Genomic DNA, 23,457 nt, shown 5'->3' with positions numbered 1-23,457 from the left:
GGGCCGCCGCGGCGGGATGGGGCGGCTCGGGGCCCGCCGCCTCTTCCTGCTCGCCGCCTGCCTGGGGCTCTGCGGGGCGCGCGGGGCGCTCGGAGGTACGCGCCTAACTCCCCCTCCCGGTTCCTTCCCCGGCCGGCCGCGCCGAGCCCGTGAGCAGAGGGTGGGCGAGCAGAGGCCAGGGCGCGCGGGGGGCTCTCCCCGGACTCCGGGGGCCCCGGAAACCCCGCGGCGACCCTGACTCTGCCTCTCGGGTTGGGCTTTCCCGAGCCGGGCGGCGGGGAGGAGACGGCTCGGCCCTGCGCGGTGGTGGCCGCGCGGCCGCGCGAAACTTCCAGCTCCCGCCCCGCGCGGCCCGGCCCCGCTGGTTCCGGGGAGCCCCGGGGTGGGGGCTGTTCCCGAGGTCCGCGCGGCCCTCGCCGCCGCTGGGGGGTTTCAGAGTTGGACTCCTGGCGGCACTCGGACGAGCGGGACGAACGAATCCTGTCGTCCTCCCTTCTGCTCCTTTGCGGCTCTGCGCCTTCCCCAGGCCGGGTGAGGGGTCCTGGGCTGCACGGGACCGGCCCGGGTTTGGGGCCTTAAACTCGTGAAATTCTTTGGTCGCTGGCCTGGCCTGTTGTTCTGTAAGTCCCTCCACCAGTCCGCCTACATTTTCTGGACCTCATTCACTGGAAATGCTTTGCACTTCCATTGCGCATTCCAGAAGTCAAGGATTACTAATAAAAGCATGATTATTTAGACTTTTTACATAACCGAGCCCTGCACTTGGGCCTTCCCGCCCACCATGGCTCCCTGGAATTTAATTTAGTTCAATGAAAGACTTCCTTTGTGACTTTTTAAAGGTAACACATTCTAAATCTACGGCCTTGGACCTCTTTGTAGGATTCGGATTAAATTCTGAACGCTTATTTACTGCACGTTAGGCATAGAATAGGCAAACAGTGCCATTGCCGCCTACACCGCCTGGTGATTTCACTGGGCGCTTCAGAGTAATGTTGCAGCCGTAATGGCATCTGGAGTATGGACACTTCACTCTCCTCTTACCCTTGTTGCTCTGTTCCAAGCTCCTCCTCTCCACCCTCCTCCCTCCTTCCTGAATCCTGCCAGGACTGAAGGGTGGATTGGCCTGGGCTTGGAGGTCTAGGGCTGCGTAACTGAGGCTTTGATGTGGCTTTGAGAGGGAGGGTTCCAGTTGTACAACGGGGAGATCTGGGAGGGCAGTGCATGGTTCTGACTTGGTGGTGATCAGGGATAAGCCAGTAATCCAGTGGTTGGGGTAGGGGGATGGTAAGTCCAAGCTTTGGAGTCAGATGGGCTTCAACTTGGGTGCTATCATATGTTCCCAGAATGTCTTTGCGAAAGTGGCTTTCCTTTCTCTAGGTCTTAATTTTGCATCTGTAGAATTGAGATAATCGCTTCTTCAGGGAGGCTTGAAGAAAATACTCTATAAGACTTATTCACAGCCGAAGAACTACTTAGTAATTCTCATTTCCCTCATTTTCTATGGATTAGCATCTTTCTTTGTCATCCATGCAATTATTTGGGAATGAGGCTAAGAACCTATGGATTAGATATCTATTTAGGGGTACGGAATGTGGATAGGGAATGTTTCTTGAAGAATTCCATGGGATGCCTGGGTAGCTCAGTCCATGGAGTATCTGACTCTTGATTTGGCTCAGGTCATGGTCTCACTGTTCTGTTCCTGGGATCAAGCCCCGCTTGGGGTGTGGCGCTGACAGCACAGGAGCCTGCTTGGGATGCTCTCCCTCTCTCTGCCACCCCCCCACTCATGCACTCTTTCTCTCAAAATAAATAAACTTTACGTTTATTATTATTTCTTTTTAATTTAAATCCAAGTTAGTTAATATACAGTGTACTAATGATTTCATGAGTAAAATTTAGTGATTCCTCACTTACATATAACCCCCAGTGCTCATCCCAACAAGTGTCCTCCTTAATCCCCCTTCCCCACTTAGCCTTTCCCCCCACCCAACATCCCACCATCAACCCTCAGTTTGTTTTCTGTATTTAAGAGTCTCTTATGGTTTGTCTCCCTCCCTGTTTTAATATTATTTTTGCTTCCCTTCCTTTATGTTCATCCGTTTGTATCGTAAATTACACATGTGAGTGAAATCATATGATGTTTGTCTTTCTCTGTGCGACTTATTTTGCTTAGCATAATACACTTTAGTTCCGTCCACGTTGGTGCAAATGGCGAAATTTCATTCTTTTTGATCACTGAGTAATATTCCATTATATATATATATAGACACATATGTCTCTCTCTCTCTCTCTCTCTCTCTCTCTCTCTATATATATATATATACACCACATCTTCTTTATCCATTTGTCAGTCGGTGAACATTTGGGCTCATTCCATACTTTGGCTATTGTCACTAGCACTGCTATAAACATTGGGGTGCATGTGTCCCTTCGAATCAGCACTCCTGTATCCTTTGGATATATACCTAGTAGTGCAAATGCTGGGTTGGAGGGTAGTTCCATTTTTAAGTTTTTGAGGAACCTCCATCTGTTCTCCAAAGTGGCTGCACCACTTTGCATTCCCACCAGCAATGCAAAAGAGATCCCCTTCCTCTGCATCCTCACCAACATCTGTTGTTGCCTGAGTTGTTAATTTTAGCCATTCTGACAGGTGTGAGGTAGTATCTCATTGTGGTTTTGGTTTGTATTTCCCTGTATTTCCCTGATGATGAGTGATGTTGAGCATTTTTTCATGTGTCTGTTAGCCATCTGGATGTCTTCTTTGGAAAATTGTCTATTCATGTCTTTTGCCCATTTCTTCACTAGATTCTTTGTTTTCTGGGTGTTGAGTTTGATAAGCTCTTTATAGGGATACTAACCCTTTCTCTGATATGTCATTTGCAAACATCTTCTCCCATTCCATCAGTTGCATTTTAGTTTTCTGATTGTTTCCTTCCCCACGCAGAAGCTTTTTGTCTTGATGAGGTTCCAATAGCTCACTTTTGTTTTTGCTCCCCTTGCCTCCGGAGACATGTCGAGTAAGAAGTTGCTATGGCTGAGGTCAAAGAGGTTGTTGCCTGTTTTCTCCTCTAGGGTTTTGATGACTCCCTGTCTTACATTTAGGTCTATCATCCATTTTGAGTTTATTTTTGTGTGTGGTGGAAGAAAGTGGCCCAGGTTCGTTCTGTGTGCCACTGTCCAGTTTTCCAACACCATTTGCTGAAGAGACTATTTTTCATTGGTTATTCCTTCCTGCTTTGTCAAAGATTAGTTGACCATATGTTTGTGGGTCCATTTTTGGGTTCTCTATTCTGTTCCATTGATCTATGTGTCTGTTTTTGTGCCAGTACCATACTGTCTTGATGATTAAAGCTTTGTCACACAGCTTGAAGTCCAGAATTATGATGTCTCCAGCTTTGCTTTTCATTTTCAGGATTGCTTTGGCTATTCAGGGTCTTTTCTGGTTCCATACAAATTTAGGATTGTTTGTTCAAGCTCTGTGAAGAATGCTGGTGTTATTTTGATAGTGATTGCATTGAATATGTAGATTGCTTTGGGTAGTATCGACATTTTAACAATATTTGTTCTTCCAGTCTATGAGCATGAAATGTTTTTCCTGTGTGTGTGTGTGTGTGTGTGTGTGTCTTCTTCAATTTCTTTCATAAACTTTCTATAGTTTTCAGTGTATAGATTTTTCACCTCTTTAGTTAGGTTTATTACTAGGTATTTTATGGGTTTGGGTGCAATTGTAAATGGGATCAATTCCTTGATTTCTCTTTCTGATGCTTCATTATTGGTGTTTGGAAATACAGCTGATTTTTGTACATTGATTTTATATTCTGTGACTTTGCTGAATTCATGTATCAGTTCTAGCATTTTTTTTTTTTTTTGGTGTAATCCTTTGGGTTTCCACATAGAGTATCATGTCATCTGCATCTGCGAAGAGTGAAAGTTTGACTTCCTCCTTGCTAATTTGGATGCATTTTATTTCTTTGTGTTGTCTAATTGCTGAGGCTAGGATTTGCACCACTATGTTGAATAACAGTGGTGAGAGTGGACATCCCTGTCATGTTCTTGAACTTAGGGGAAAGCTCTCAGTTCTTTCCCATTAAGGATAATATAAGTGGGGGGTCTTTTCTATATGACCTTTGTGACTTTGAAGTATGATCCTTCTATCCCTACTTTCTTGGGGGTTTTTATCAAGAAAGGGTGCTGTATTTTGTCAAATGTTGGGGTTTTTTTTCTCCATCTATTGAGGGGATCATGTGGTTCTTATCCTTTTATTATTGTGATGTAGCACATTGATTTGTGGATATTGAACCAGCCCTGAATCCCAGTAATAAATCCCACTTGACCATGGTGAATAATTCTTATAATTATCTTTGGATTCGGTTGGCTAGTATCTTGTTGAGATGCTTGTTTGCATCCATGTTTCTCAGGGAAATTGGTCTGGAGTTCTCCTTTTTAGTGGGGTCTTTGTCTGGTTTTGGAATCAAGGTAATGCTGGCCTCATAAATGATTTTGGGAGTTTTCCTTACATTTCTATTTTTGGAAACAGTTCCAAAAGGATAGGTGTTAACTCTTCCTTAAATGTGTGGTAGAATTCCCCTGGAAAGCCATCCGGCCCTGGACTCCTGTTTGTTGGGAGATTTTCGATTACTGATTCAATTTCTTTACTGGTTATGGGTCTGTTCAAATTTTCTGTTTCTTCCTGTTTCACTTAAGGTAGTTTATATGTTTCTAGGAATCTGTCCATTTCTTCCAGGTTGCCCAATTTGTTGGCATATAATTTCTCCTGATATTCTCTTAATATTGTTTGCATTTCAGGAGTATTGGTTGTGATCTCTCCTCTTTCATTCATGATTTTATTTATTTGGGTCCTTCCTTTTTTCTTTTTTTTTTTATTTTTTTATTAAAAAAAATTTTTTTTCAACGTTTGTTTATTTTTCGGAGAGAGACAGAGCATGAACGGGTGAGGGGCAGAGAGAGAGGGAGACACAGAATCGGAAACAGGCTCCAGGCTCTGAGCCATCAGCCAAGACCCCGACGTGGGGCTCGAACTCACGGACCGCAAGATAGTGACCTGGCTGAAGTCGGACGCTTAACCAACTGCGCCACCCAGGCGCCCCTCCTTTTTTCTTTTTGATCAATCTGGCTAGAGGTTTATCAATTTTGTTAATTCTTTCGAAGAACCAGCTCCTGGTTTCATTGATGTGTTCTACTGTTTTTGTGGTTTTGATATCATTGATTTCTGCTCTAATCTTTATTATTCCCCTTTTGCTGCTGGTTTTGGGCTTTATTTGCTGTTCTTTTTCCAGCTCTTTTATGTGTAAAGTTAGATTGTCTATTTGAGACCTTTCTTCCTTCTTTAGGAAGGTCTGGATTGCTATATACTTCCCTGTTATGAGCACCTTTGCTGTATCCCAGAGATTTGGGGCTGTCATGTTTTTATTTTCATTGGCTTCCATGTACTTTTTAAATTTCTCTTTAATTTCTTGGTTAACTCCTTCATTCTTTAGTAGGATGTTCTTTAATCTCCAAGGATTCATGGTCGTACCATGGTTTTTCTTGTGGTTGATTTCTAGTTTCATAGCGTTGTGGTCTGAAAATTCGCAAGGTATGATCTCCAACTTTTTGTACTTGTTGAGGGCTGATTTGTGACCCAGTATGTGGTCACTTCTGGAGAATGTCCCATATGCACTTGAGAAGAATGTGTATTCTGCTGCTTTAGGATGAAGTGTTCTGAATACATCTGTTAAGTCTCTGTGGTTCAGTGTGTCATTTGAAGCCATTGTTTCCTTGTTGATTTTCTGCTCAGATGATCTGTCCATTGCTGTAAGTGGGGTGTTGAAGTCCCCTGCTATTATGGTATTATCATGAATGAATTTCATTGTTTCTGATTAATTGATTTATGTATTTGGGTTCCTCCACATTGGGGGCATAAGTATTTATAATTTTTAGTTCTTTTTGGAGCATAGACCCTTTAATTACGATATAATGCCCTTCATCTCTTGTTACAGTCTTCATTTTAAAATCTAGTTTGTCTGATATAAGTATGTCCACCTGCCAAGTGGCACCTCCCTCCAGAATTTTATCTCAGATGGGGCTGTGTTTCAAAAACCCCACACTTCAGGGGCACCTGGGTGGCTCAGTCAGTTAAGCATCTGAATTTGGCTCAGGTCATGATCTCACAGTTCATGAGTTCAAGCCCCACGTTGGGCTCTGTGCTAACAGCTCGAAGCCTGGAGCCTGCTTCAGATTCTGTGTCTCCTTCTTTCTCTGCCCCTCCCCTGCTTGTGCTCTGTCTCTCTCTCTCTCTCTCTCTCTCTCTCTCTCAAAACTAAACATTAAAGAAAAAAAGTTTTAAAAAGAAAAAAAAAACCCACACTTCAGAGACCCCCACTGCTTGGACCCTGGCTAACTCTCTGGAGAAGGTCTCACTGAGCAATGGCTGGGTGCCAGCTTGCCCCAGAAAATGTTCGTGCAATTGTGAAGTGGCAAAGATTCAGAGATTATGGCAAATCACAACACACAGCCATTGCCAGGTTTCACCGCACTCTGTCATCTTTGTCCCAATACCAGCAAACGTGGCTGCTCTCCCGGGGTCCGCTCAGATCTTTGCCTGTGTGGAGGCCGTATAGCCTCTACCAAATGCACTCCAACTGGGGGAACCACTTCTCCCCGGGTGGCACACGGACCCCTCAGACCCCACTGCGTGCACTGAGCTTCAGAACTTCAGACTCTGCACTCCACTGTTTATAGAATCCTGGCGGTATTGAAACCCTCTCCTTTCTTCCCGTCAGTGGATTGGGAGAACAGATTTCTTGTTCAGCCCCCTGTGAGTGTTTTCACTCTTTCTCTTTCTCTCCAGCTACTTTCTAAAGAGTGCTTCTCTTGCACAATCCCGATGCACCGCACTCTCCTTCCTTTCTCTTGGTCTCTGTCCCCTCTCCGCAAAAGCAGCTGCTTACCATCCATGGCTTTTCTCTCCCTGGCTCCTGTTCACCTCTCCACACCTGTACCTGTGGAGTTCTGTGGCTCAAGTTATGCAGATTGTTGTGTTAATCCTCAGATCAATCTCCTAGGTGTTCAAAAATGGTTTGGTGCTGATCTAGCTGCATTTCAGGGACATGACAAGCTCAGGGTCTCCATGCCGCTCTGCATCTTAACTCCTCCTCCTCGTAAATACACTTTTAAAAAAAGAGAATTCCATAACGTAGACAGTAGCTCCCCCTTATCCGTGGGAGACACATTCTAAGACCCTCAGTGAATGCCTGAAATCACAGGTAGTACCAAACCCTATATGTACTATGTCTTTTCCTATAATACATACCTATGGTAAAGTCTAATTTATAAATTAGGCATAGTAGGAGATCACCAAAAACAAGAAAATAGAACAGTTGTGAAAATATACCATATTAAACGTTGTATGAATGTGATCTCACTCTCTTAAGATATCTTACTGTACTGCTCTCACCCTTGTTGTGACGCTGTGATATAATGAAATGCCTATGTGAGGAGATGAAGCCGGGTGAATGATGTCAGCCTTGTGACATAGCTTTAGGCTTCTATTGCTCTTCCAAGGATATGTCAGAAGGAGGATCGTCAGCTTCTGGACCATGGTTGACCACGGATAACTGAAATCGTAGATCGGGGGGGGGGGGGGACAACTGTACTGGCAGCATATATACTGTTCTTCATCCATAGCTCTGATTGCAAGACAAATATTGGAGACTGGGGTCTCATCCAAAGCTACTTTGGGGCACTTGGAAGAATATTTTTTGAGTAGCTAGATATGTGATCTGATTTCAGGTTTCTTCCTTACCTCCTTGGATAAATCAGGCTGTTGCTTTGAAGACTCTCCCTGTCAAAGGCTTAGGTGAACTTTTCTCAGTCCCTGGGGGACACTGGGATATGTCCTCAGCTTGGAGAGTGTCCCCACCGCAGGGAGCCACTTTGTCTGATAAACATACTGTCGTGGTAAGGATATCTTTTAGCATACAGGATATCTCTGTTTGCAAATCAAATATCAGTCCTACTGTCACCACCTACTTTCTCAAGGTACAATATACACTTAACACTAGACCCAAGTAGGAAATAGTTCAATAATTTCTAATTTTTTTTAATGTTTAGTTCATTTTTGGGAGAAAGAGAGAGACAGAATGTGAGTGGGGGAAGAGCAGAGAGAGAGGGAGACACAGGATCCAAAGCAGGCTCCATACTGTCAGCACAGAGCCTGACACGGGGCTTGAACTCACAGACAGCGAGATCATGACCTGAGCCAAAATCGGCACTTCAACCGACTGAGCCACCCAGGTGCCCCAATAATTTCTCATTTTTGACTACCTTCTTATCAGATCTCGTTAGAATATTATTGCTTTGACCACATACCAGCGCTGATGAAGAGCTTGAACAGGAAGAGGAGAAAGCGCCAGCACTTCCAGTTCCTTTGCATTACTGGCCCTTGCGTTATTTCCACATATTTTTCATCTATGGCTTATTTGCAGGAATTGTCAAAAGCGACTGATCCTTTTAGTGAGGGTTTGCAGATCTGCGTGTGGTGTGTCACTGAATGGGAAAGAGGATGAGGCCATTCGGTGTCAACGCATTGTAGGATTCCCGCTGCCCGCCCAGGGAGACTCGAGTACCCAGCAAGTGAGGCATGTGGCTGGTCTCACACAGATGACTGAGACAAGATGCCCATCAATCTGTAAACTAGACACGCATAAAGTCTCAATTCTTACTTTTATAGAACAAGACAACCTGCGAAGTCTTCTGGCTCCACAGTGGATATCTTGGCACCACGCTTTACCATTTCTTTTTTTCTTTCTTTCTCCACGTTGCCATTTCTACCGAAGCCAAATGCTGCCCCCGGCCAGTGTGTCCTGGTGAGCCAAGCAACAGCTGGTGCGGCAGGAGGTGACCCGGAGAGGTGAACCGTGGGGCTAGAACACCCAACCACGCTCATGGTTGCTGTGCTGAATAGGTCCCGGGGTTGCCTGATCAGCTGATTTGCAGGGAGACCAAAGAGTTCAGGTGTTTGATTACAGTCTCTTTCACTTAAAATATCTTAATTAATATTTAAAAAAATGGGTGCACCTGGGTGGCTCAGTTGGTTAAGCGACTGACTTCAGCTCAGGTCATGATCTCACGGTTTGTGAATTGGAGCCCCACACTGGGCTCACTGCTGCCGTCACAGAGCCCACTTCCAATCCTCTGTCCCCCTCTTCCTCTTGCCCCTCCCCTGCTCGTGCTTTCTCTCTCAAAAATAAATAAACATTATATATGATATATATGATATACTATATCATATATGATATATATGATATACTATATCATATATGATATATAAATTATATACTATATAATATATTATATTATAGTATATAATATATTATAGTCTATAGTATAATACATTATAATATAGTATATTATATAGTATATTATATCAATTATATTATATTATAATATATAATATATATGGGCGCCTGAGTGGCTCAGTTGGTTAAGCATCCAACTCTTGATTTCAGCTGAAGTCACGATCTCATGATTCATGAGTTTGAGCCCCGCATTGGGCTCTGAGCTGGCAGTGCAGAGCCTGCTTGGGATTCTCTCTTTCCCTCTCTCTCTCTGCGCCTCCTGCATGCACATGGTCTCTCTCTCTCAAAAATAAATAAACATATATATATATATATATGTATATAGTATATAGTATATATATATAACTATATACTATATACTATATACATATAACTTTTATGTATATATAGTATATATATAACATATATAGTATATATATATACAGCATATATATGTATACATGTATGTATATATATACATGTATATATATGCATATATGTATGTATATGTATATATATATGCGTATGTATGTATATGTATATACATATATATATGTATATACGTATATATATATAATATTTTAAAAATAGAGCTGCATAGGGCATACAAAGCACAAACGTCATAACCTCTGCTTCTGGGGCCCTTCCCAATGCTACTGCTTTATTCACCTCTGCATTCCCAGCATTTAGTCTAGTACCTACAAATGACAGGTGCTCAATAAACACAAGCAACTGAATGACAGAATGTACCCAGGGACTGTGGAAGGCAGAATAATGGCTCTCCAAAGAAGTTCACATCTGAATTCCCAGAACGTAGAATATGTTGCTTTACATGGCAAAAGGGACTTTGCAGATGTGATCATACTATAAGAGGGAGAAGCTGATATGTTGGAAGCAGAGGTGATGGCCGGCTGGGGACACAAGCCAAGAAACGTGGCAGTCTCTGGAAGCTGCAAAAGGCAAGGAAACAGATTCTCTCCCGGAGCCTCCAGAAGAAATGCAGCCCTGCAGACACCTCGATTTTAGCTCAGTGAGACCTTTCTTGGACTACTAGCCTCCAGAATTGTCAGACAATAAATCTGTGTCATATTAAGCTACTACATTTGTGGTAGGTAGTCTGTTGCAGCAGCAATAGGAAATGGAGATGAAAGAGCAAACAGAGACATGCATAAGGGCCACGTGTGGTGCATCCAGGATAGGACTTGGGAGCTATGCCACTAAGGAGGGGGTTGTCAGCTCAATCAGCGCCCAGCTAGGGACTAGGACTGCCTCACTACTTCATTTCAGGGGTGCTGTGGAAGTGACGGAGTCTATAGGAATAGCTCCCCCTGGCGTCGTGCAGGACACAGTCTGCGCGACCCTACGCAGCAGGCATGGAGAATGCCACCCTGAGAGTAGCCGAGGGCAGGCTACGTGCTGGTTTTCTCTTTGCAACCTGAGCAGTTGGCATAGTGACTAATGTTTGGGGAATGAATGAAAAGTGAGAACCTGATGGATCCTGTTCTACAACAGCAAGAATTCCACGACTGTGGATTGCTCTGACCCCACTGGAAACCCAAGATTGGTATCTACACAGTGGCCCTGGGCCTACTCTCCATTCTTTCCCCGCCCCTTACAATGCCAGCAACACATTTAGCATAGAGATGTGGTGCCAGGGGCCCCCTCTCACCCCCCAGCCCACTAAACAACCGCCCATCCTGCAGCCATGGAGAAAAGATCTCTTCCTGGTATACCTTGACTTCCTGTCCCAGCTTATGTGTTAGCGGACCTGAGCTTTGTGGAAGAGAGGTAGAACCCCCCCGCCCCTTGTTGGGGTTTGCATTCAATGAACAAAGGAGGTTGCGCCTCTCAGGCATGTTAGATGTTGGAGCTAAGTTATTTCATACTTGGAAGTTGTCTTCTTTCTTAGCATGCTCCGGATGGTTAGGACGGTTAGTTGTCTCTTGAATAAGTATTCAACTTCCGTTTCATAAAGCATGTAACGTCAATGCCACAGTAAGGCAGTGCAGAGATTCCCCAGAGCAGATCTGGGGGTTAAAGTGTGGCTTTCCTGTTCAAGTGCAGTGACCCCCTTCACAGGGTCGGTGTGAGGAAGAGCTGCTTTGTAATGTCAGCCTTCCTCCTACCACCTCATCTTAGGACTCTGTGTAACTCAAAGGCTCTAGCAGAGAAGTTTGTTTTTGTGGTTTTGTATTTTAATTTTTCAGACAAGCTTCTACACCTATTATCTATGGAATACATTTGGAAGAAAGGCAATGCATGAAAAGGTATAATATAAAATTGCCAACAATGTTATACTCTGAAAAGGCAGCCCTAATTCCCAGCGAAAGGAAACAGTTCTGAAATCTCTCTCTCTCTCTCTCTCTCTCTCTCCCCCTTTTAAATTCTTTTGTAATTAGTTTTTATCCCACTTTTGTTTTGCCCCCACAGTCACCAGGCTGATCTTTCTAAAATACGGCACTAATATGTCTCCTCCCAACCAAGAACCACGTCTTGGGGGCCTGGGTGGCTCAGTCGGTTAGGCATCCGACTTCAGCTCAGGTCATGATCTCACAGTTGGTGGGTTCCAGCCCCGCGTCGGGCTGTGTGCTGACAGCTCAGAGCCTGGAGCCTGCTTTGGATTCTGTGTCTCCCTCTCTCTCTGCCCCTCCTCCACTCATGCTCTGTCCCTCTCTCTCTTCCTCTCTCGAAAATAAACATTAAAAAAAATTTAAAATAAATAAATAAATAAATACCACATCTTCCCCTGCAGTCTTCTTAATATGGTTTCTAAGGCTCCCCTCCCCCCATCAGTGGGTCCCTGCCCACGGGATCCAGTTAGTTGTTCAGTCAGCCATTTGCTCCCCAAATGTTCTGGAGAACTTCTTGTCACATACGTACCAACAAACGAAGCGAAATGAAACAGAAACTTCTCTCTCAGGTTCCCCCTCTCAGTAAGGGGATATCCAGGCAGAAATCTCAAAATTAATCTGGATTAACCGCCTGTCCTCTCCCTTTCCCTGGACAATCTAGCTTTTTAAATGTTTCTTGAACCCACCCACTTCTCCCCTGTCTGCTCCCCACTATCCCTTTGAGCCCATTTTCTGTGCTTCAGCCAAAATCATCTAAATTATAATCATTTCCCTGTTTGGTCCCTTTAGGGCTTTTTTTGGATAGAGTCTGAACTCTTGCCTTGGCTTACAAAGCCATCATTTATTGAGTGGTTACTATGTGCTGGGCACTCTTGTAGGTACAGAGGATTGAGCAGTGACCAAAACTAGCAAGGGTCCTGCCCTCAAAACTTCACATTCTGTTTGGGGTGGTGTGGTTGGAGCTGGATAATAACCCAGGAAACAAATAAAGAAGGTAACTAGACATGATGTAGGGGCCTCAGAAGGATTAGCCACTTTATTTTTGTTGTTGTCGTTAAGTTTATTTATTTATTTGAAGAGAGAGAGCATGAGCAGGGGAAGGGCAGAGACAGCGGATAAGAGAGAATCCCAAGAAGGGTCTGCTCAGCACAGAGCCCAAAGCAGGGCTCGATATCATGAACCATGAGACCATGACCTGAGCCTAAATCAAGAGTCTGACTCTTAACCAACTGAGCCAGTCAGGTGCCTCAAGGAGTAGCCATTTCAAATTGAAAGTTCAGGGATAGCCTTTCAGCTGGACACAGCAGCAGGTGCCCTCTGACCTTTACCCCCTCATATGTCTGTAGTTTTTGCCTGGCTGCTCCCCTCTCACTCTGTGCTCAGCCAGGTTGGACCTTTGGTTCCTTGCAGTCACTGGTCTCTTTGTCTCCTATTCCTCCCCCTTGTCTCTCTCCTCTTTCTCTCGCCTGTCCCTCATTAGGTCTTTCTGGAAGCCATCTTCCTGCCTGCTGGAAACACCTTTCGTCCATCCCCCTTGACTAGGCTGAGTGTCTCTGTTGCGGTCTACATTTCCCAAGTAATAATCAAGCCGATGTAATTGCTTGACTGGCAGTTACGTCATTCACCTTCAAACACCCAGGACCAATCGAGCATTTGGTATATTTGTGGGCAGCATAAGTTCATGCAGGGTGGGCACTTAAATCTGCCAGGGAGAGACACTTTATGGGAAGATTGCTCCTTTCTTCATAAAAACAAGTTGCTGATGTACCAACTTTCTACTCTCACCTGGGTTCGATATATTCTTCTTTTTGAGCAGCTTTCTCTTCTGATAGTCTGCAAGCCCTTTGGTCTTAGTAATTTCCTACCTCCGACTCCTGATAGTACTGGCACATAGGAGGTACCCAATAAATAATAAATAAGAAATCCCTAAACAACACCAAAGCCAAACAAGAAAAACAGAAAGCTATAGTTTGGAAAAAGAAATGGGAACCATTCCTAAGGTAGAGAAAAATGAATCAAATAATCATCTTCTTGGGAGAAGTTATAGAGAAGTATCAATGTTTATTTTTCCTGAAAAGTCTTTTACCCACCTGACTGCCAATCTTTGGCTTCCATTCAACCATTTCACCTTTTATATAAGCACATAAAACCGGGAAGTTGCTCTGATTTTTGCTCACTTTGATTTGCTCTACACATGTAATGCTGAAGTCACACCTTTTCCTTCACTGCAGGTGGAGATCACCTTTCTCTTTCTAGAATTTCTTGTGCTTTGATTTGCTTTTTACTGTTATTTTGAGGCACTTACTAAGAGCCACAAAAGTGGGGGCCCATTTGGAGATATGTGAGGACACAACTGGTTCCAGGCTGTCAAACCAGAAGTCTTAAACCCGATTCCTCGTTTTTTCCCTTGAGGTCATGGAAATTTCTAGCCACCAGCTGAGCCTGGAATTGATTTAGTGCCAGGGAGGTGAGCCGTGGGAAAATAGAACATTACTTAGTCATTCTCAGCAGTAGATTTTATGATTTAGAAAACATTTCCTGGCTTTGAAAACTTAACAATACAGCCTCTAAGTCAGTCAAAAATCAGAGTAAGGGGATTCGTAATGAGAAATTCCAGGACTATACACACCAAGTGGGATAGCTAGTGGGTTTGTAATAAATCGTTTCGTCTCTACAAACTTATTGCTACAATCTGGTTTTACGGAATTATTATTTCATTACTAATGGCTGTTTTTAACTAGAGAGAAGAGTGCTTATACGTATCTGAAAAAGTGTGTAGAGATCAGATTCATCTCTGTAAGAGCTTTGCATCTTAGTGAAAACACTGGATTGGTGGTGGGGAATGCTTGGTTTTTGTCTTCGCTCCGTTTTGAAGTAACTGTTGACTACGTAAGTCCCTAAGCTTCTCTAGGCCTGAGTTTACTCAACTATAAAATGAGGGTCTCCTGGCTTAGTGTCTTTTGGTTCAATAAATTCTTGTTTGCTGCTTACTTTAGATTGGGTTCCCTAAAAAGAGCAGCATGGGCAGAGATTCTTGTGCAAGTAAATTACTGAGTGAGGTGACCAGGAAAGAACTGTAAGAAAGGAGGGAAGCAGGATAGGGCAGGAGAAGAAGCTAAGCAAAGATCTGGCTTTAATTGATCTGATATCGGCCTGATCCCAGAGAGGGCTCTGGGATATGAATAGCAACTCAGAGCTCTACGTATTTGATTCGTCTGTTTCAATCAGTCAACGACCATGGGTTGCTCTCTAGGGCAGGGGGTATAATTTCACTGAAACTCCAGTTAAGCAGCTGGAGGATGGGTATATGAACCTTTTAAAGGGGGTCTCAATGAACTACCAACAAAACCTAAGATACCACCTGTGTGTCAGTCACCGTGTGAGATATTGGAGAGGGAGAAATAAAAAAGAGATGACTCCTGGTCATAGGAAACTCACGGAATAGTTCAGGAGATAGATGAATAAACAAGTAATTTCAGTACAACATGGTGAATCCTAGAATAAGGGAATATACAGAGTGTTGTAGGAACAGAGAAGCAGACATTGCAGATCGTGTGCCTCAGGACGCAGAATCTAAGGTGGAGAGAAACAGGAGCCTTCCTTAATAAGGACTGTTCTTAAGATCAACATTTGAGGAATGGAAGGGAACTGGAACGGGAGGAGAGAAAATTCCACTTGCGATGCAGTGCCAATGGAACTGACCTTGAGGAGAGTTTTGAAGATGCTGGGGGCTCTCTACCAGCAAGGTTCATAGCAGCCAGGGTAGAAAGGCCTTTATGCCTGAAGGGTAGTGCATCACAGAATCCACCGCCATCCACACCTTGTATCACTTGGATCCACTTGTTTATGTAAATCCTGGGAATAGTGCCTGGGTGATAATCTTCATGTTCCTCCTTATTCACCGATTCCTGTACCCTCCACTGTTGTCTCCGCTAGTCCCATTGGCTCTCTGATGGTGCGACTAAGGCCTTTACCCCTGAGGGGTCTGAGCTTTTGTCAACACACTCTTCTCAAGACAGGTAACTGCTTTATTATTTACTGCCAAAGAAGTTCCAAGATTCATCCAATAGAACCACATGGGCGCCCACGTATTCCTCTGTGAACGCCCTGTATAACAGTAGTTCTGCCTGCTTCTGATGACTGAGCGTCAATTACCCATCAGATTAGAGATGACTCTTCTTGCCTGCTAGCTCCTTGATATAATGAGACTGAAATGTCCAGGCAGCAGCTATAGCTTATTATACACAGAGAATCTTGCTGTGTTCCCTGGTGGAAACATTCACCTGTGGAAGCCAGGTGCTTTGAAACCATAGATTTCTGGCTTATGGGGATGGGAACACAAATCTCTCAAGTGGGACACTGAGAGTGATGGTGAACAAGGCCACTCCTATCTACTTCTTGTTCCCAGACCCATGCATTATACTTCCCGGGGACACAGCAGGAGGTGTTTAAAGAGCTTTAATGTAAAGAACAACATCAGGTTGTTCCTACACTGTCAAGCCCTCACTTTCAGCGACATAGTATATGATGTGCCAGTGGATCCTATTGGCTTATGCCCATTACCACACCTTCCTTGGAGTATAGGGCATGTCTTTGATTGATGTGATGTTATTTGGCATCCCTTATTCGTGGATTAAACACTCCATGAGCTTTTCAGATGATAGCGCTATCTGAGTCAAGAAAGATAAATATATACCCAGAACATGTGTCTATTTTTGTGGAAATGAATCACTGACAATTCTAAAGAGAAAGGGTTTCACTGAAGTCGGCTCACCACCAAATGGACAGTTGGTCTCTCTTCAAGGGATAGTAACATATTAGGGATTGGTGTCGGACTCTGTTGGAGACATGTTGGGCATTCAGCAGTAGCAGTAACTAGGAAAGCCTTGGTAAGAGGGAACCCGGACTGTTGGGTGCATGCATAGACTCCACCCCGCCACCATGGCTACCTCATCATGAGCCTGTTGTGCCAACATCATGAGCCTGTTGTGGCAGATGACAGAAGCTGGCTAATGTCAACTGGCCAAGTCACAGTCTGTCTGGTTGTTTAATGCATAGTCTGTGGTGGATGTTTTTTTGGCGGACATTAACATGCAATATAAAGATTTTCCTGCTTCCTGCATCAATCCCAGACTTCCTCGTTCCTACTCTTTCAATCTTTCGCATTCTAGGCTCTTGACCATCTGGCCAGGCCATTTGCCACTCTTTATCGGTCTTTATTTATTTGACACTCAGGCCACTTCTGTCTGTGTAAAGTAGATGACTAGGTGTTCCACCCAAAGTCCTATCCATTTGGAGGACTTGCCCTTGCTCGTGGTTTTCATGGCCACCACTAAGAGGAGCTATGGTGCGGTTGGAGTCTGTTTTCATCGCGCATCCGTAGGATGAGGCTGGCTCATCTGTGAACCACGCTCACGTGTTTTGTTCCTCCATCAGCTGGCAACACGGGATTGCCCCATGTAGCCATAGGTGTGAGCTGATGAAAGGTGCTGGCACAAGAATGGTGATGACTGGAGCTCTGGGCTGCCCTCTTGTGCACTTGCTTGTGCCTTCTTCTGGTCCTATTTATGCTCAATCCTGGATGTACCACTTCCATCTCTTTCATCCAGCTGTCACGGTCATTCTGTCACGTCTGTCCCACTGATAGTGGGTCGTTGCAATTTCTATGCATCTAGGAGCCACTTTAGCGGTGAGTTCGCACCAATTTCCAGTAGTCTTTTCCAAGGTATTATAGCCTATGTCCCTGGAGAGTGCCCCAACTTTATGCTTTGTCCCCTTGTTCAAGTACCCTCAGTTGCATGTGTGTTCTTGCAGCTACAGGCAGTAGAATATACCTGGAGCGGTCCTACAGCTACACTAGGATCTAGTCCTTTTCTACTGATATCAAGCCCAATAGGTCTCCACACAGGTTATGCTATGACTTAACCTTTGTTTTAGGCCTAGCGGCCAGGAAGAGAGATGGTTGTGTATCTTCAGCGGCCAGATGTTACTTGTGAGGAGAAGCCTCTGCATTCTCTTTAAGCTAGGCACGTGCCAGCCTTAATAGGGGAATAGGCCACTTCTGCAGGCTAAGAGGGTTCAGAGAGATCTGGGGACCCAAGGTATTTGAATGCATCAACCCAGATGCCCCCAAGTCCATATGTCGAGGTCCTATTTCTTTTCCAACCAGGGCCTTAGCTTTGTCAGAGCAAGCCTATCATAGAGGAGACTTTAACTCTATTTGCAGCTGACTACTCTGACGATTAATTCCTGAGTGGGAGTCTTACCTTCTACTGCTCTCCTGCTGTAGGAAAGGAGAAAGACTTTGTATGCTGCCAGGGAAGCCCTCTAGCTTGTAATTGTCAACTAATCTCTCCTAGTTTTCCCTTATCTTTGTCCAAAGCTTCATTCAAACTTAGCAATAAACATCCAATTCATAGTCCTCCTAGCTATTACTTGCCCCATATTTTTCATAGCCTGATCGTTCATAGCTGGCTAAGGTGTTCCCTTCTGCTCTTATACCAGTTCACCACCAGTGGTTTGAGATTATCCCTGTGGGAGGGAAGGAAGAGGAATTGGGTACATGACTTGGATTCAGTTTCAACGGAAGCCTTGGCCACCCTTCTTGAGAGTTCTGAAGAGGGACTGACCCATCAGAGCTGTTTTGAGTTGGGGCAAGAAAATATTGAGCCTTTGTACCCCCACATCAGATCTGTGGGCTACCCCAGCTTTCTTCAGCAGGGTCAGTCCCTGAAGGGAGATGACAATACAAAGTGGAATGGTCATTGTGTAATAAATTTACTAACTTATACTTCTCTTAAAAATGTTTCCCTAGCATCTTTTTATGGTGAAAGTTATGTGGAGCTCAACATCATAGAAGTTTCCTCTGAGTTATCTCTTCAATTAAAATTTCAAACCAGCAAACCACGGGGATTACTTTTTCTTGCAGCGGGGAAAAATGACTACTGTATTATAGAACTTCTATCAGGAAACTTACGGGTAAGATTTTCTTAAATCTTTAAACACATGTAAACATCCAATTACCGGAGGAAAAGCCATGAGAGAGAAAGAGAACAAAATAGCTGTCCATTTGATGACTATTACTAGAATAAAGTCATGTGCCATTTGAAAAGTTTGGATCTCCTCTGAGTTTACGAGCATGCCTGAAATATTCCAACTCTGACATTTTTTAACCTCACTGTATAGCCCATAAATGTGGAAAGCAGTTTCAAGTCCAAGTTTCTCCCCCGCCCCCCACCTCCCCGCCTTATGAATGGCCCTGTTTTCTCAACAAAATACAATAAGATGAGATTGATTAATTATGATTCTTTCTGTTTCAGGTGAGGGTGAATTTGGGTGCAGGTAAACAAGTGCTCCTTTCTGAGGAAAGACTTCGTACAGATGACCTGGTTTGGCATTTAGTGGAACTGTACTATGTTAAAAACAATGTCTCTCTGGTTATTGACAAACATTATGAGACAACGGGCCATATCACCGGTGAGGTGCACAATTTGCACTTTCAACACGGAATCTACATAGCAGGCCACGGTGGACTTGACGTCCCTTACCTGAATGGAGAGCTCCCCAATTTCCGCGGATGTATGGAGGATGTGCTATTTAACCAGGAGGCGATCCTGGCATCCCTTAGATCTTACCCTGGCTTTAAGAAGGTTTATGAAGTGTCACTAGGATGCAGTGACGAATTTTTTGCAGGAGAGGATGAAGCCATCAATTTCTTCAGCTCCAGATCCTATGTCACCTTCCCAGAATGGAAGGTGCCAGGGGAAGGGCTATTGGAATTTGCTTTACAGACTGGAACTCAACAAGCCTTACTTTTATTTCAGTCAGGTAGAGAAGGAAATTTCGTTGCTTTGGAAATAGTTAACGGTCTATTGAGGGCTCATGTAGGATGGAGCAAAAGCAACACCCAGCTCTCTTCATTTAGCTTAGTTAGTGACAACAAGTGGCACGTTATTCAACTGAAGTTCACTGGAAGTTATCTGGCCCTGATGGTGGATGAGCAAGGGGTAAGGACATTGCTGCCTTTGCAAAGCAAGCCATTTGTATCTGAAGGCCCCCTCTTTGTGGGAGGTCTTAATGCCCGTAAGGGAGAAGAAGTTAAGAAGTTAGGATTTGCCTCTGTGCCTAAGAAATCTGCTCGAGGAGTTTCTTTCAAAGGATGCTTAAGAGGCTTGGAAGCCAACTCAGAAAAGAGAGCATTGAAGGATGCCCTTGTTTCCAAAGATATAGCTGCTGGGTGTAAAACGAGGAGTAGTGATAATGAAAATCCTTTCATAACGACAATGGAAAACCTGCTTCAGTCAGAAGTTCCCCTTTCCACCACCGTCGTTGAGGCAGGCAAGCCTTTTTTTCAAGATGCGAGTAGCTATTTCTTGAGCCTGAGTAACTTGGAGATCCAAGAAGGTGGGCGAGCCTTACTGGAACAAAGGCATATGAAAGTGGATGTGGAATCTGAAGATTTGGGTGTCCATCATTCTCAAATTCTATTTAAAATAGAGGAAATGCCCCTTCACGGGTTCCTTCAATTAGATGTTTCCCCTGTTCCCGAAATGGAGAAAGCTTTCACGATGTTAGATTTGAGGCAAGGGAAAGTTTGGTATGTCCATGATGGTTCAGAAGAACCTAGGGATTTTTTCACATTTTCAGTCTCTTCCAACAGCAAGCAGAAAATTCCATTTTATCTGCAAGGCCATGTTCCATATGTGTTCAACATTACTGTCATTCCAGTAAATGACCCCCCACACCTTAAGCTCCCCGAAGGAAACTTGCTTCTCTTGTTTGAGAATTCTAAGAAACGACTGACTCCAAATATAATACACGTGTCAGACCCTGACACAGATTCCTTGAGTCTTAGTTTCTCCATTCTTGGCAACTTCAATTCAGATGCTGGGTTTGTAGAAAACACCAATGATCCTGGGAAAGCGATTAATGGTTTTACACACGGGGATTTAAGAGATGGCAACATTTTCTACGTGCACAGAGGTCCTCGGAACTCCCGGATCCTTCTGAGAGCAAGTGATGGAGAGCTGGTTAGCAATACAGTAGTGTTACGGGTCATGGCTGTTCCTTGGGGCTTTGAAGTGGCCATTAGAACCGGTGTCGTTGTCCAGCAGGGTGGCACAGTTCTGATTACACAGAGTAACTTGTCGGTGGAGGTTAATGGTGAACCGCACGAGATGGAGACCCGCTATGCTATCACTCAGCCACCCCAATTTGGCCAGATTCAGCGGCAGGGGTCAAGTGGCGAATGGAAACAAGTTAGTACCTTTTCTCAGCATTCCATTGATCGGGGTCAGGTCCGGTACCATAGTACATTTCGAGAATTACAGCTAGGAAATGTTACAGATCACTTTAAATTTAAAGTTAACATAGAAGGAAAAGTCAGCGAGGAGCTAATGTTTCCGATTACCGTACGGTGGCTAAAGTTTACATTTCTCAAAAATGTTCCTCTTAAGGTCAGTAAAATAAGCAGACAAGTATTGAATTCTGATCATTTGCAGGCTGTGACAGAGGGTGTGGACGTAGCTCAGAAGGAACTGCATTTTAAGTTGCTGACCCCACCTAAGAAAGGAAAATTGCTACTTGGCAATAAAGTGCTAAAAACAAACTCAGTCTTCAGCCAACAAAACATTACAGACTCTAAGATAAGTTACGAGCCACAGGAGAGGCCCAGGGAAGACACAGAAGATACCTTTAGGTTCTTGATTGCTGCGAAGCACATAGCATCAAAAGATTATACTTTCAGAATAAACTTCGAAGCAGATAAGACACGCATTACTGTGACTAACAGAGGATTATTTGTAAAAGAAGGAGAAGGGAAATTAATTACAAAATCAGAATTATTTGCTCAAACACTGGACAATCAGACCTTCCAATATAAAATCACCCAGAGTCCTCAACACGGGAAGCTGAAACTGATTAACTTGTCAAATCCTTTGAGAAGTCATGACAATATCACCGCATTCACTGATCAAGACCTAGTGGGCGAGCGACTGATGTATGTCCACGATGATTCTGAGACCCAGTGTGATGAATTCCTCCTTGTGGCCTCTGCCATAGCACCAGGCCAAGACGGAGTGGTCAGGGATCTTGACACAGAGCATTTATCTACAGAAATCAAAGTTACCATTTCTGTAGGGTTAAAGAATGATGAGAAGCCAGTGCGCGTGGTAGATAGGGTCTTTCATGTTGTGAGAAATGGCCAGCGCCTGCTGACCCTGGCAGATCTCTGTTACCATGACCCCGACTCAGATTTTGATGATGGGCAGTTGCTCTATACCCGGCGGGGCATCCCAAATGGGGACTTGGTGACAGCCAGTGACCTCTCTCAGAAACTATACCAGTTCAGGCAACATGACCTTCAGGAAGGGCGAGTGCTCTTTAGGCATCGGGGTGCAGACTCTGCTCGCTTTGTGCTGTTCGTGACGGATGGTGTCCATTACACGTCCTTCCTTCTAGAAGTCAGTGCCTCAGACCCTTATGTCCAGATAGCCAACAACACGGGGTTGCTTGTACAGAGAGGAGAGGGCAGCAGCCTCACAGCAGCTAACCTCAGTGTCACCACGAACCAAGATATCAGAACGGACCACGAGATTGAATTCCACATGGTACAGCCCCCAAAGCATGGCCGAGTGCTGGTCAACCACTCAGTGTCCCGCTCATTTTCCCTGCACGACGTGAAACAAGGCTATGTGTTTTATAGGCATGACGGCAGAGGCAATTCTGATATGTTCAACCTGACAGTGAGAGTTAAAGAGGTGTATGTAGACGTAGGCATCTATGTGCGCATGTACTCTGAAAACCACCAACATGGCACCCAAATTCTGCTCCAGACCCTTGTTGTTGAAGAAGGAAAACCAGTAAAACTGAATAGAGGAAGACTGCAGGTAGGTAGTTGCCCTGGCGAGCATTCTGTCTCTCTAAGAGTAATCTGTTTGCTTCTAAGAGCTATTTTTGTGTTAATTTCCCTCCTGGTATTCAGAATGACTTTTTTTTTCTAAATGTAAATGCCATTGAAAAGAAAGGCTGGAAGGTTTCAGGGTTTTGACACTATTGAGCTTCCTATAGTTGGAAATGGAATATAAGGAATCCTAAGTCTTATGTTAAAGCTTAGTGCACACCAGCACATACACTATCTGTGTATGTTTAGTGTAGGATGCACTACACTAAATGAGGAGGTGATGTGTGTATTGGAGTAAATTAAGGAATGAGGAGGTGATGTGCGTATTGGAGTAAATTAAGAGATCTTTACGTTTTTCATTTCTTATAGAAACACTGCCAACATTTCATTTCATCTGAATTACATTCATAATGGGATGAAGCAGGGTATAAAAACTTAGGGCAACTTAAACGTAGAAAGGATTTCTTGAAGAGCAGAGGATGCTATATTACACAGTTAATTTCCTTCATGTGGTCTCATTTGGTTTCCTGAAATTGATGGATAAAATTGGCCTAGACTTGTGGAATGTCTGGGGTGAGACCTCACACCAGAAGGTTTCCTGGGGCTCCTCCTTAGAAGCTTCCAGCAAGCAAAGCCCCACTGATCACACTTAGGAGATCGTGTTCTTTTTAGGGTAATCCTGTATAGGGTGTGTAAACTGTGATTTGTGACAACTGGCCACAAATACAGGCTATTCTGAATCTACCCTCAGGACTGCAAAAGAGTTTACTTGTTTGCGAAATGCAGCCAATAACATCAAGAAGAAATGAACACAAATCAGGAGCAATTTACTAAATGAGTTTGACTATCGGAATATGGGGGTCACCAG

At 44.1% G+C, this 23,457-nt stretch overlaps 1 protein-coding gene across 3 annotated transcripts in view; it reads left to right on the top strand.

Moving 5' to 3' along the window:
* The first annotated feature begins 6 nt into the window (after positions 1 to 6).
* LOC121044634 (chondroitin sulfate proteoglycan 4-like) overlaps positions 7 to 23,457 on the top strand; it is a 75,075-nt gene continuing 51,624 nt past the window's right edge. For all 3 annotated transcript variants that reach the window (XR_005797414.1, XR_005797411.1, XM_040496912.1), the window contains exons 1-3: positions 7 to 95; positions 18,504 to 18,667; positions 19,009 to 22,575. Coding sequence is in view for 1 of the 3 variants with exons in the window: in XM_040496912.1 (XP_040352846.1) it covers positions 17 to 95; positions 18,504 to 18,667; positions 19,009 to 22,575 (3,810 nt within the window). In the remaining 2 variants the exon portion in view is untranslated. The remainder of the gene's footprint in view (positions 96 to 18,503; positions 18,668 to 19,008; positions 22,576 to 23,457) is intronic.

Source organism: Herpailurus yagouaroundi, unplaced genomic scaffold (genome assembly GCF_014898765.1).
Source record: "Herpailurus yagouaroundi ecotype Mexico unplaced genomic scaffold, PumYag 29, whole genome shotgun sequence".
In the NCBI taxonomy this organism is placed as follows: domain Eukaryota; kingdom Metazoa; phylum Chordata; class Mammalia; order Carnivora; family Felidae; genus Herpailurus; species Herpailurus yagouaroundi.
The sequence above is the reverse complement of the archived record's forward strand: the minus strand, read 5'-3'. Positions and strand labels throughout refer to the sequence as shown.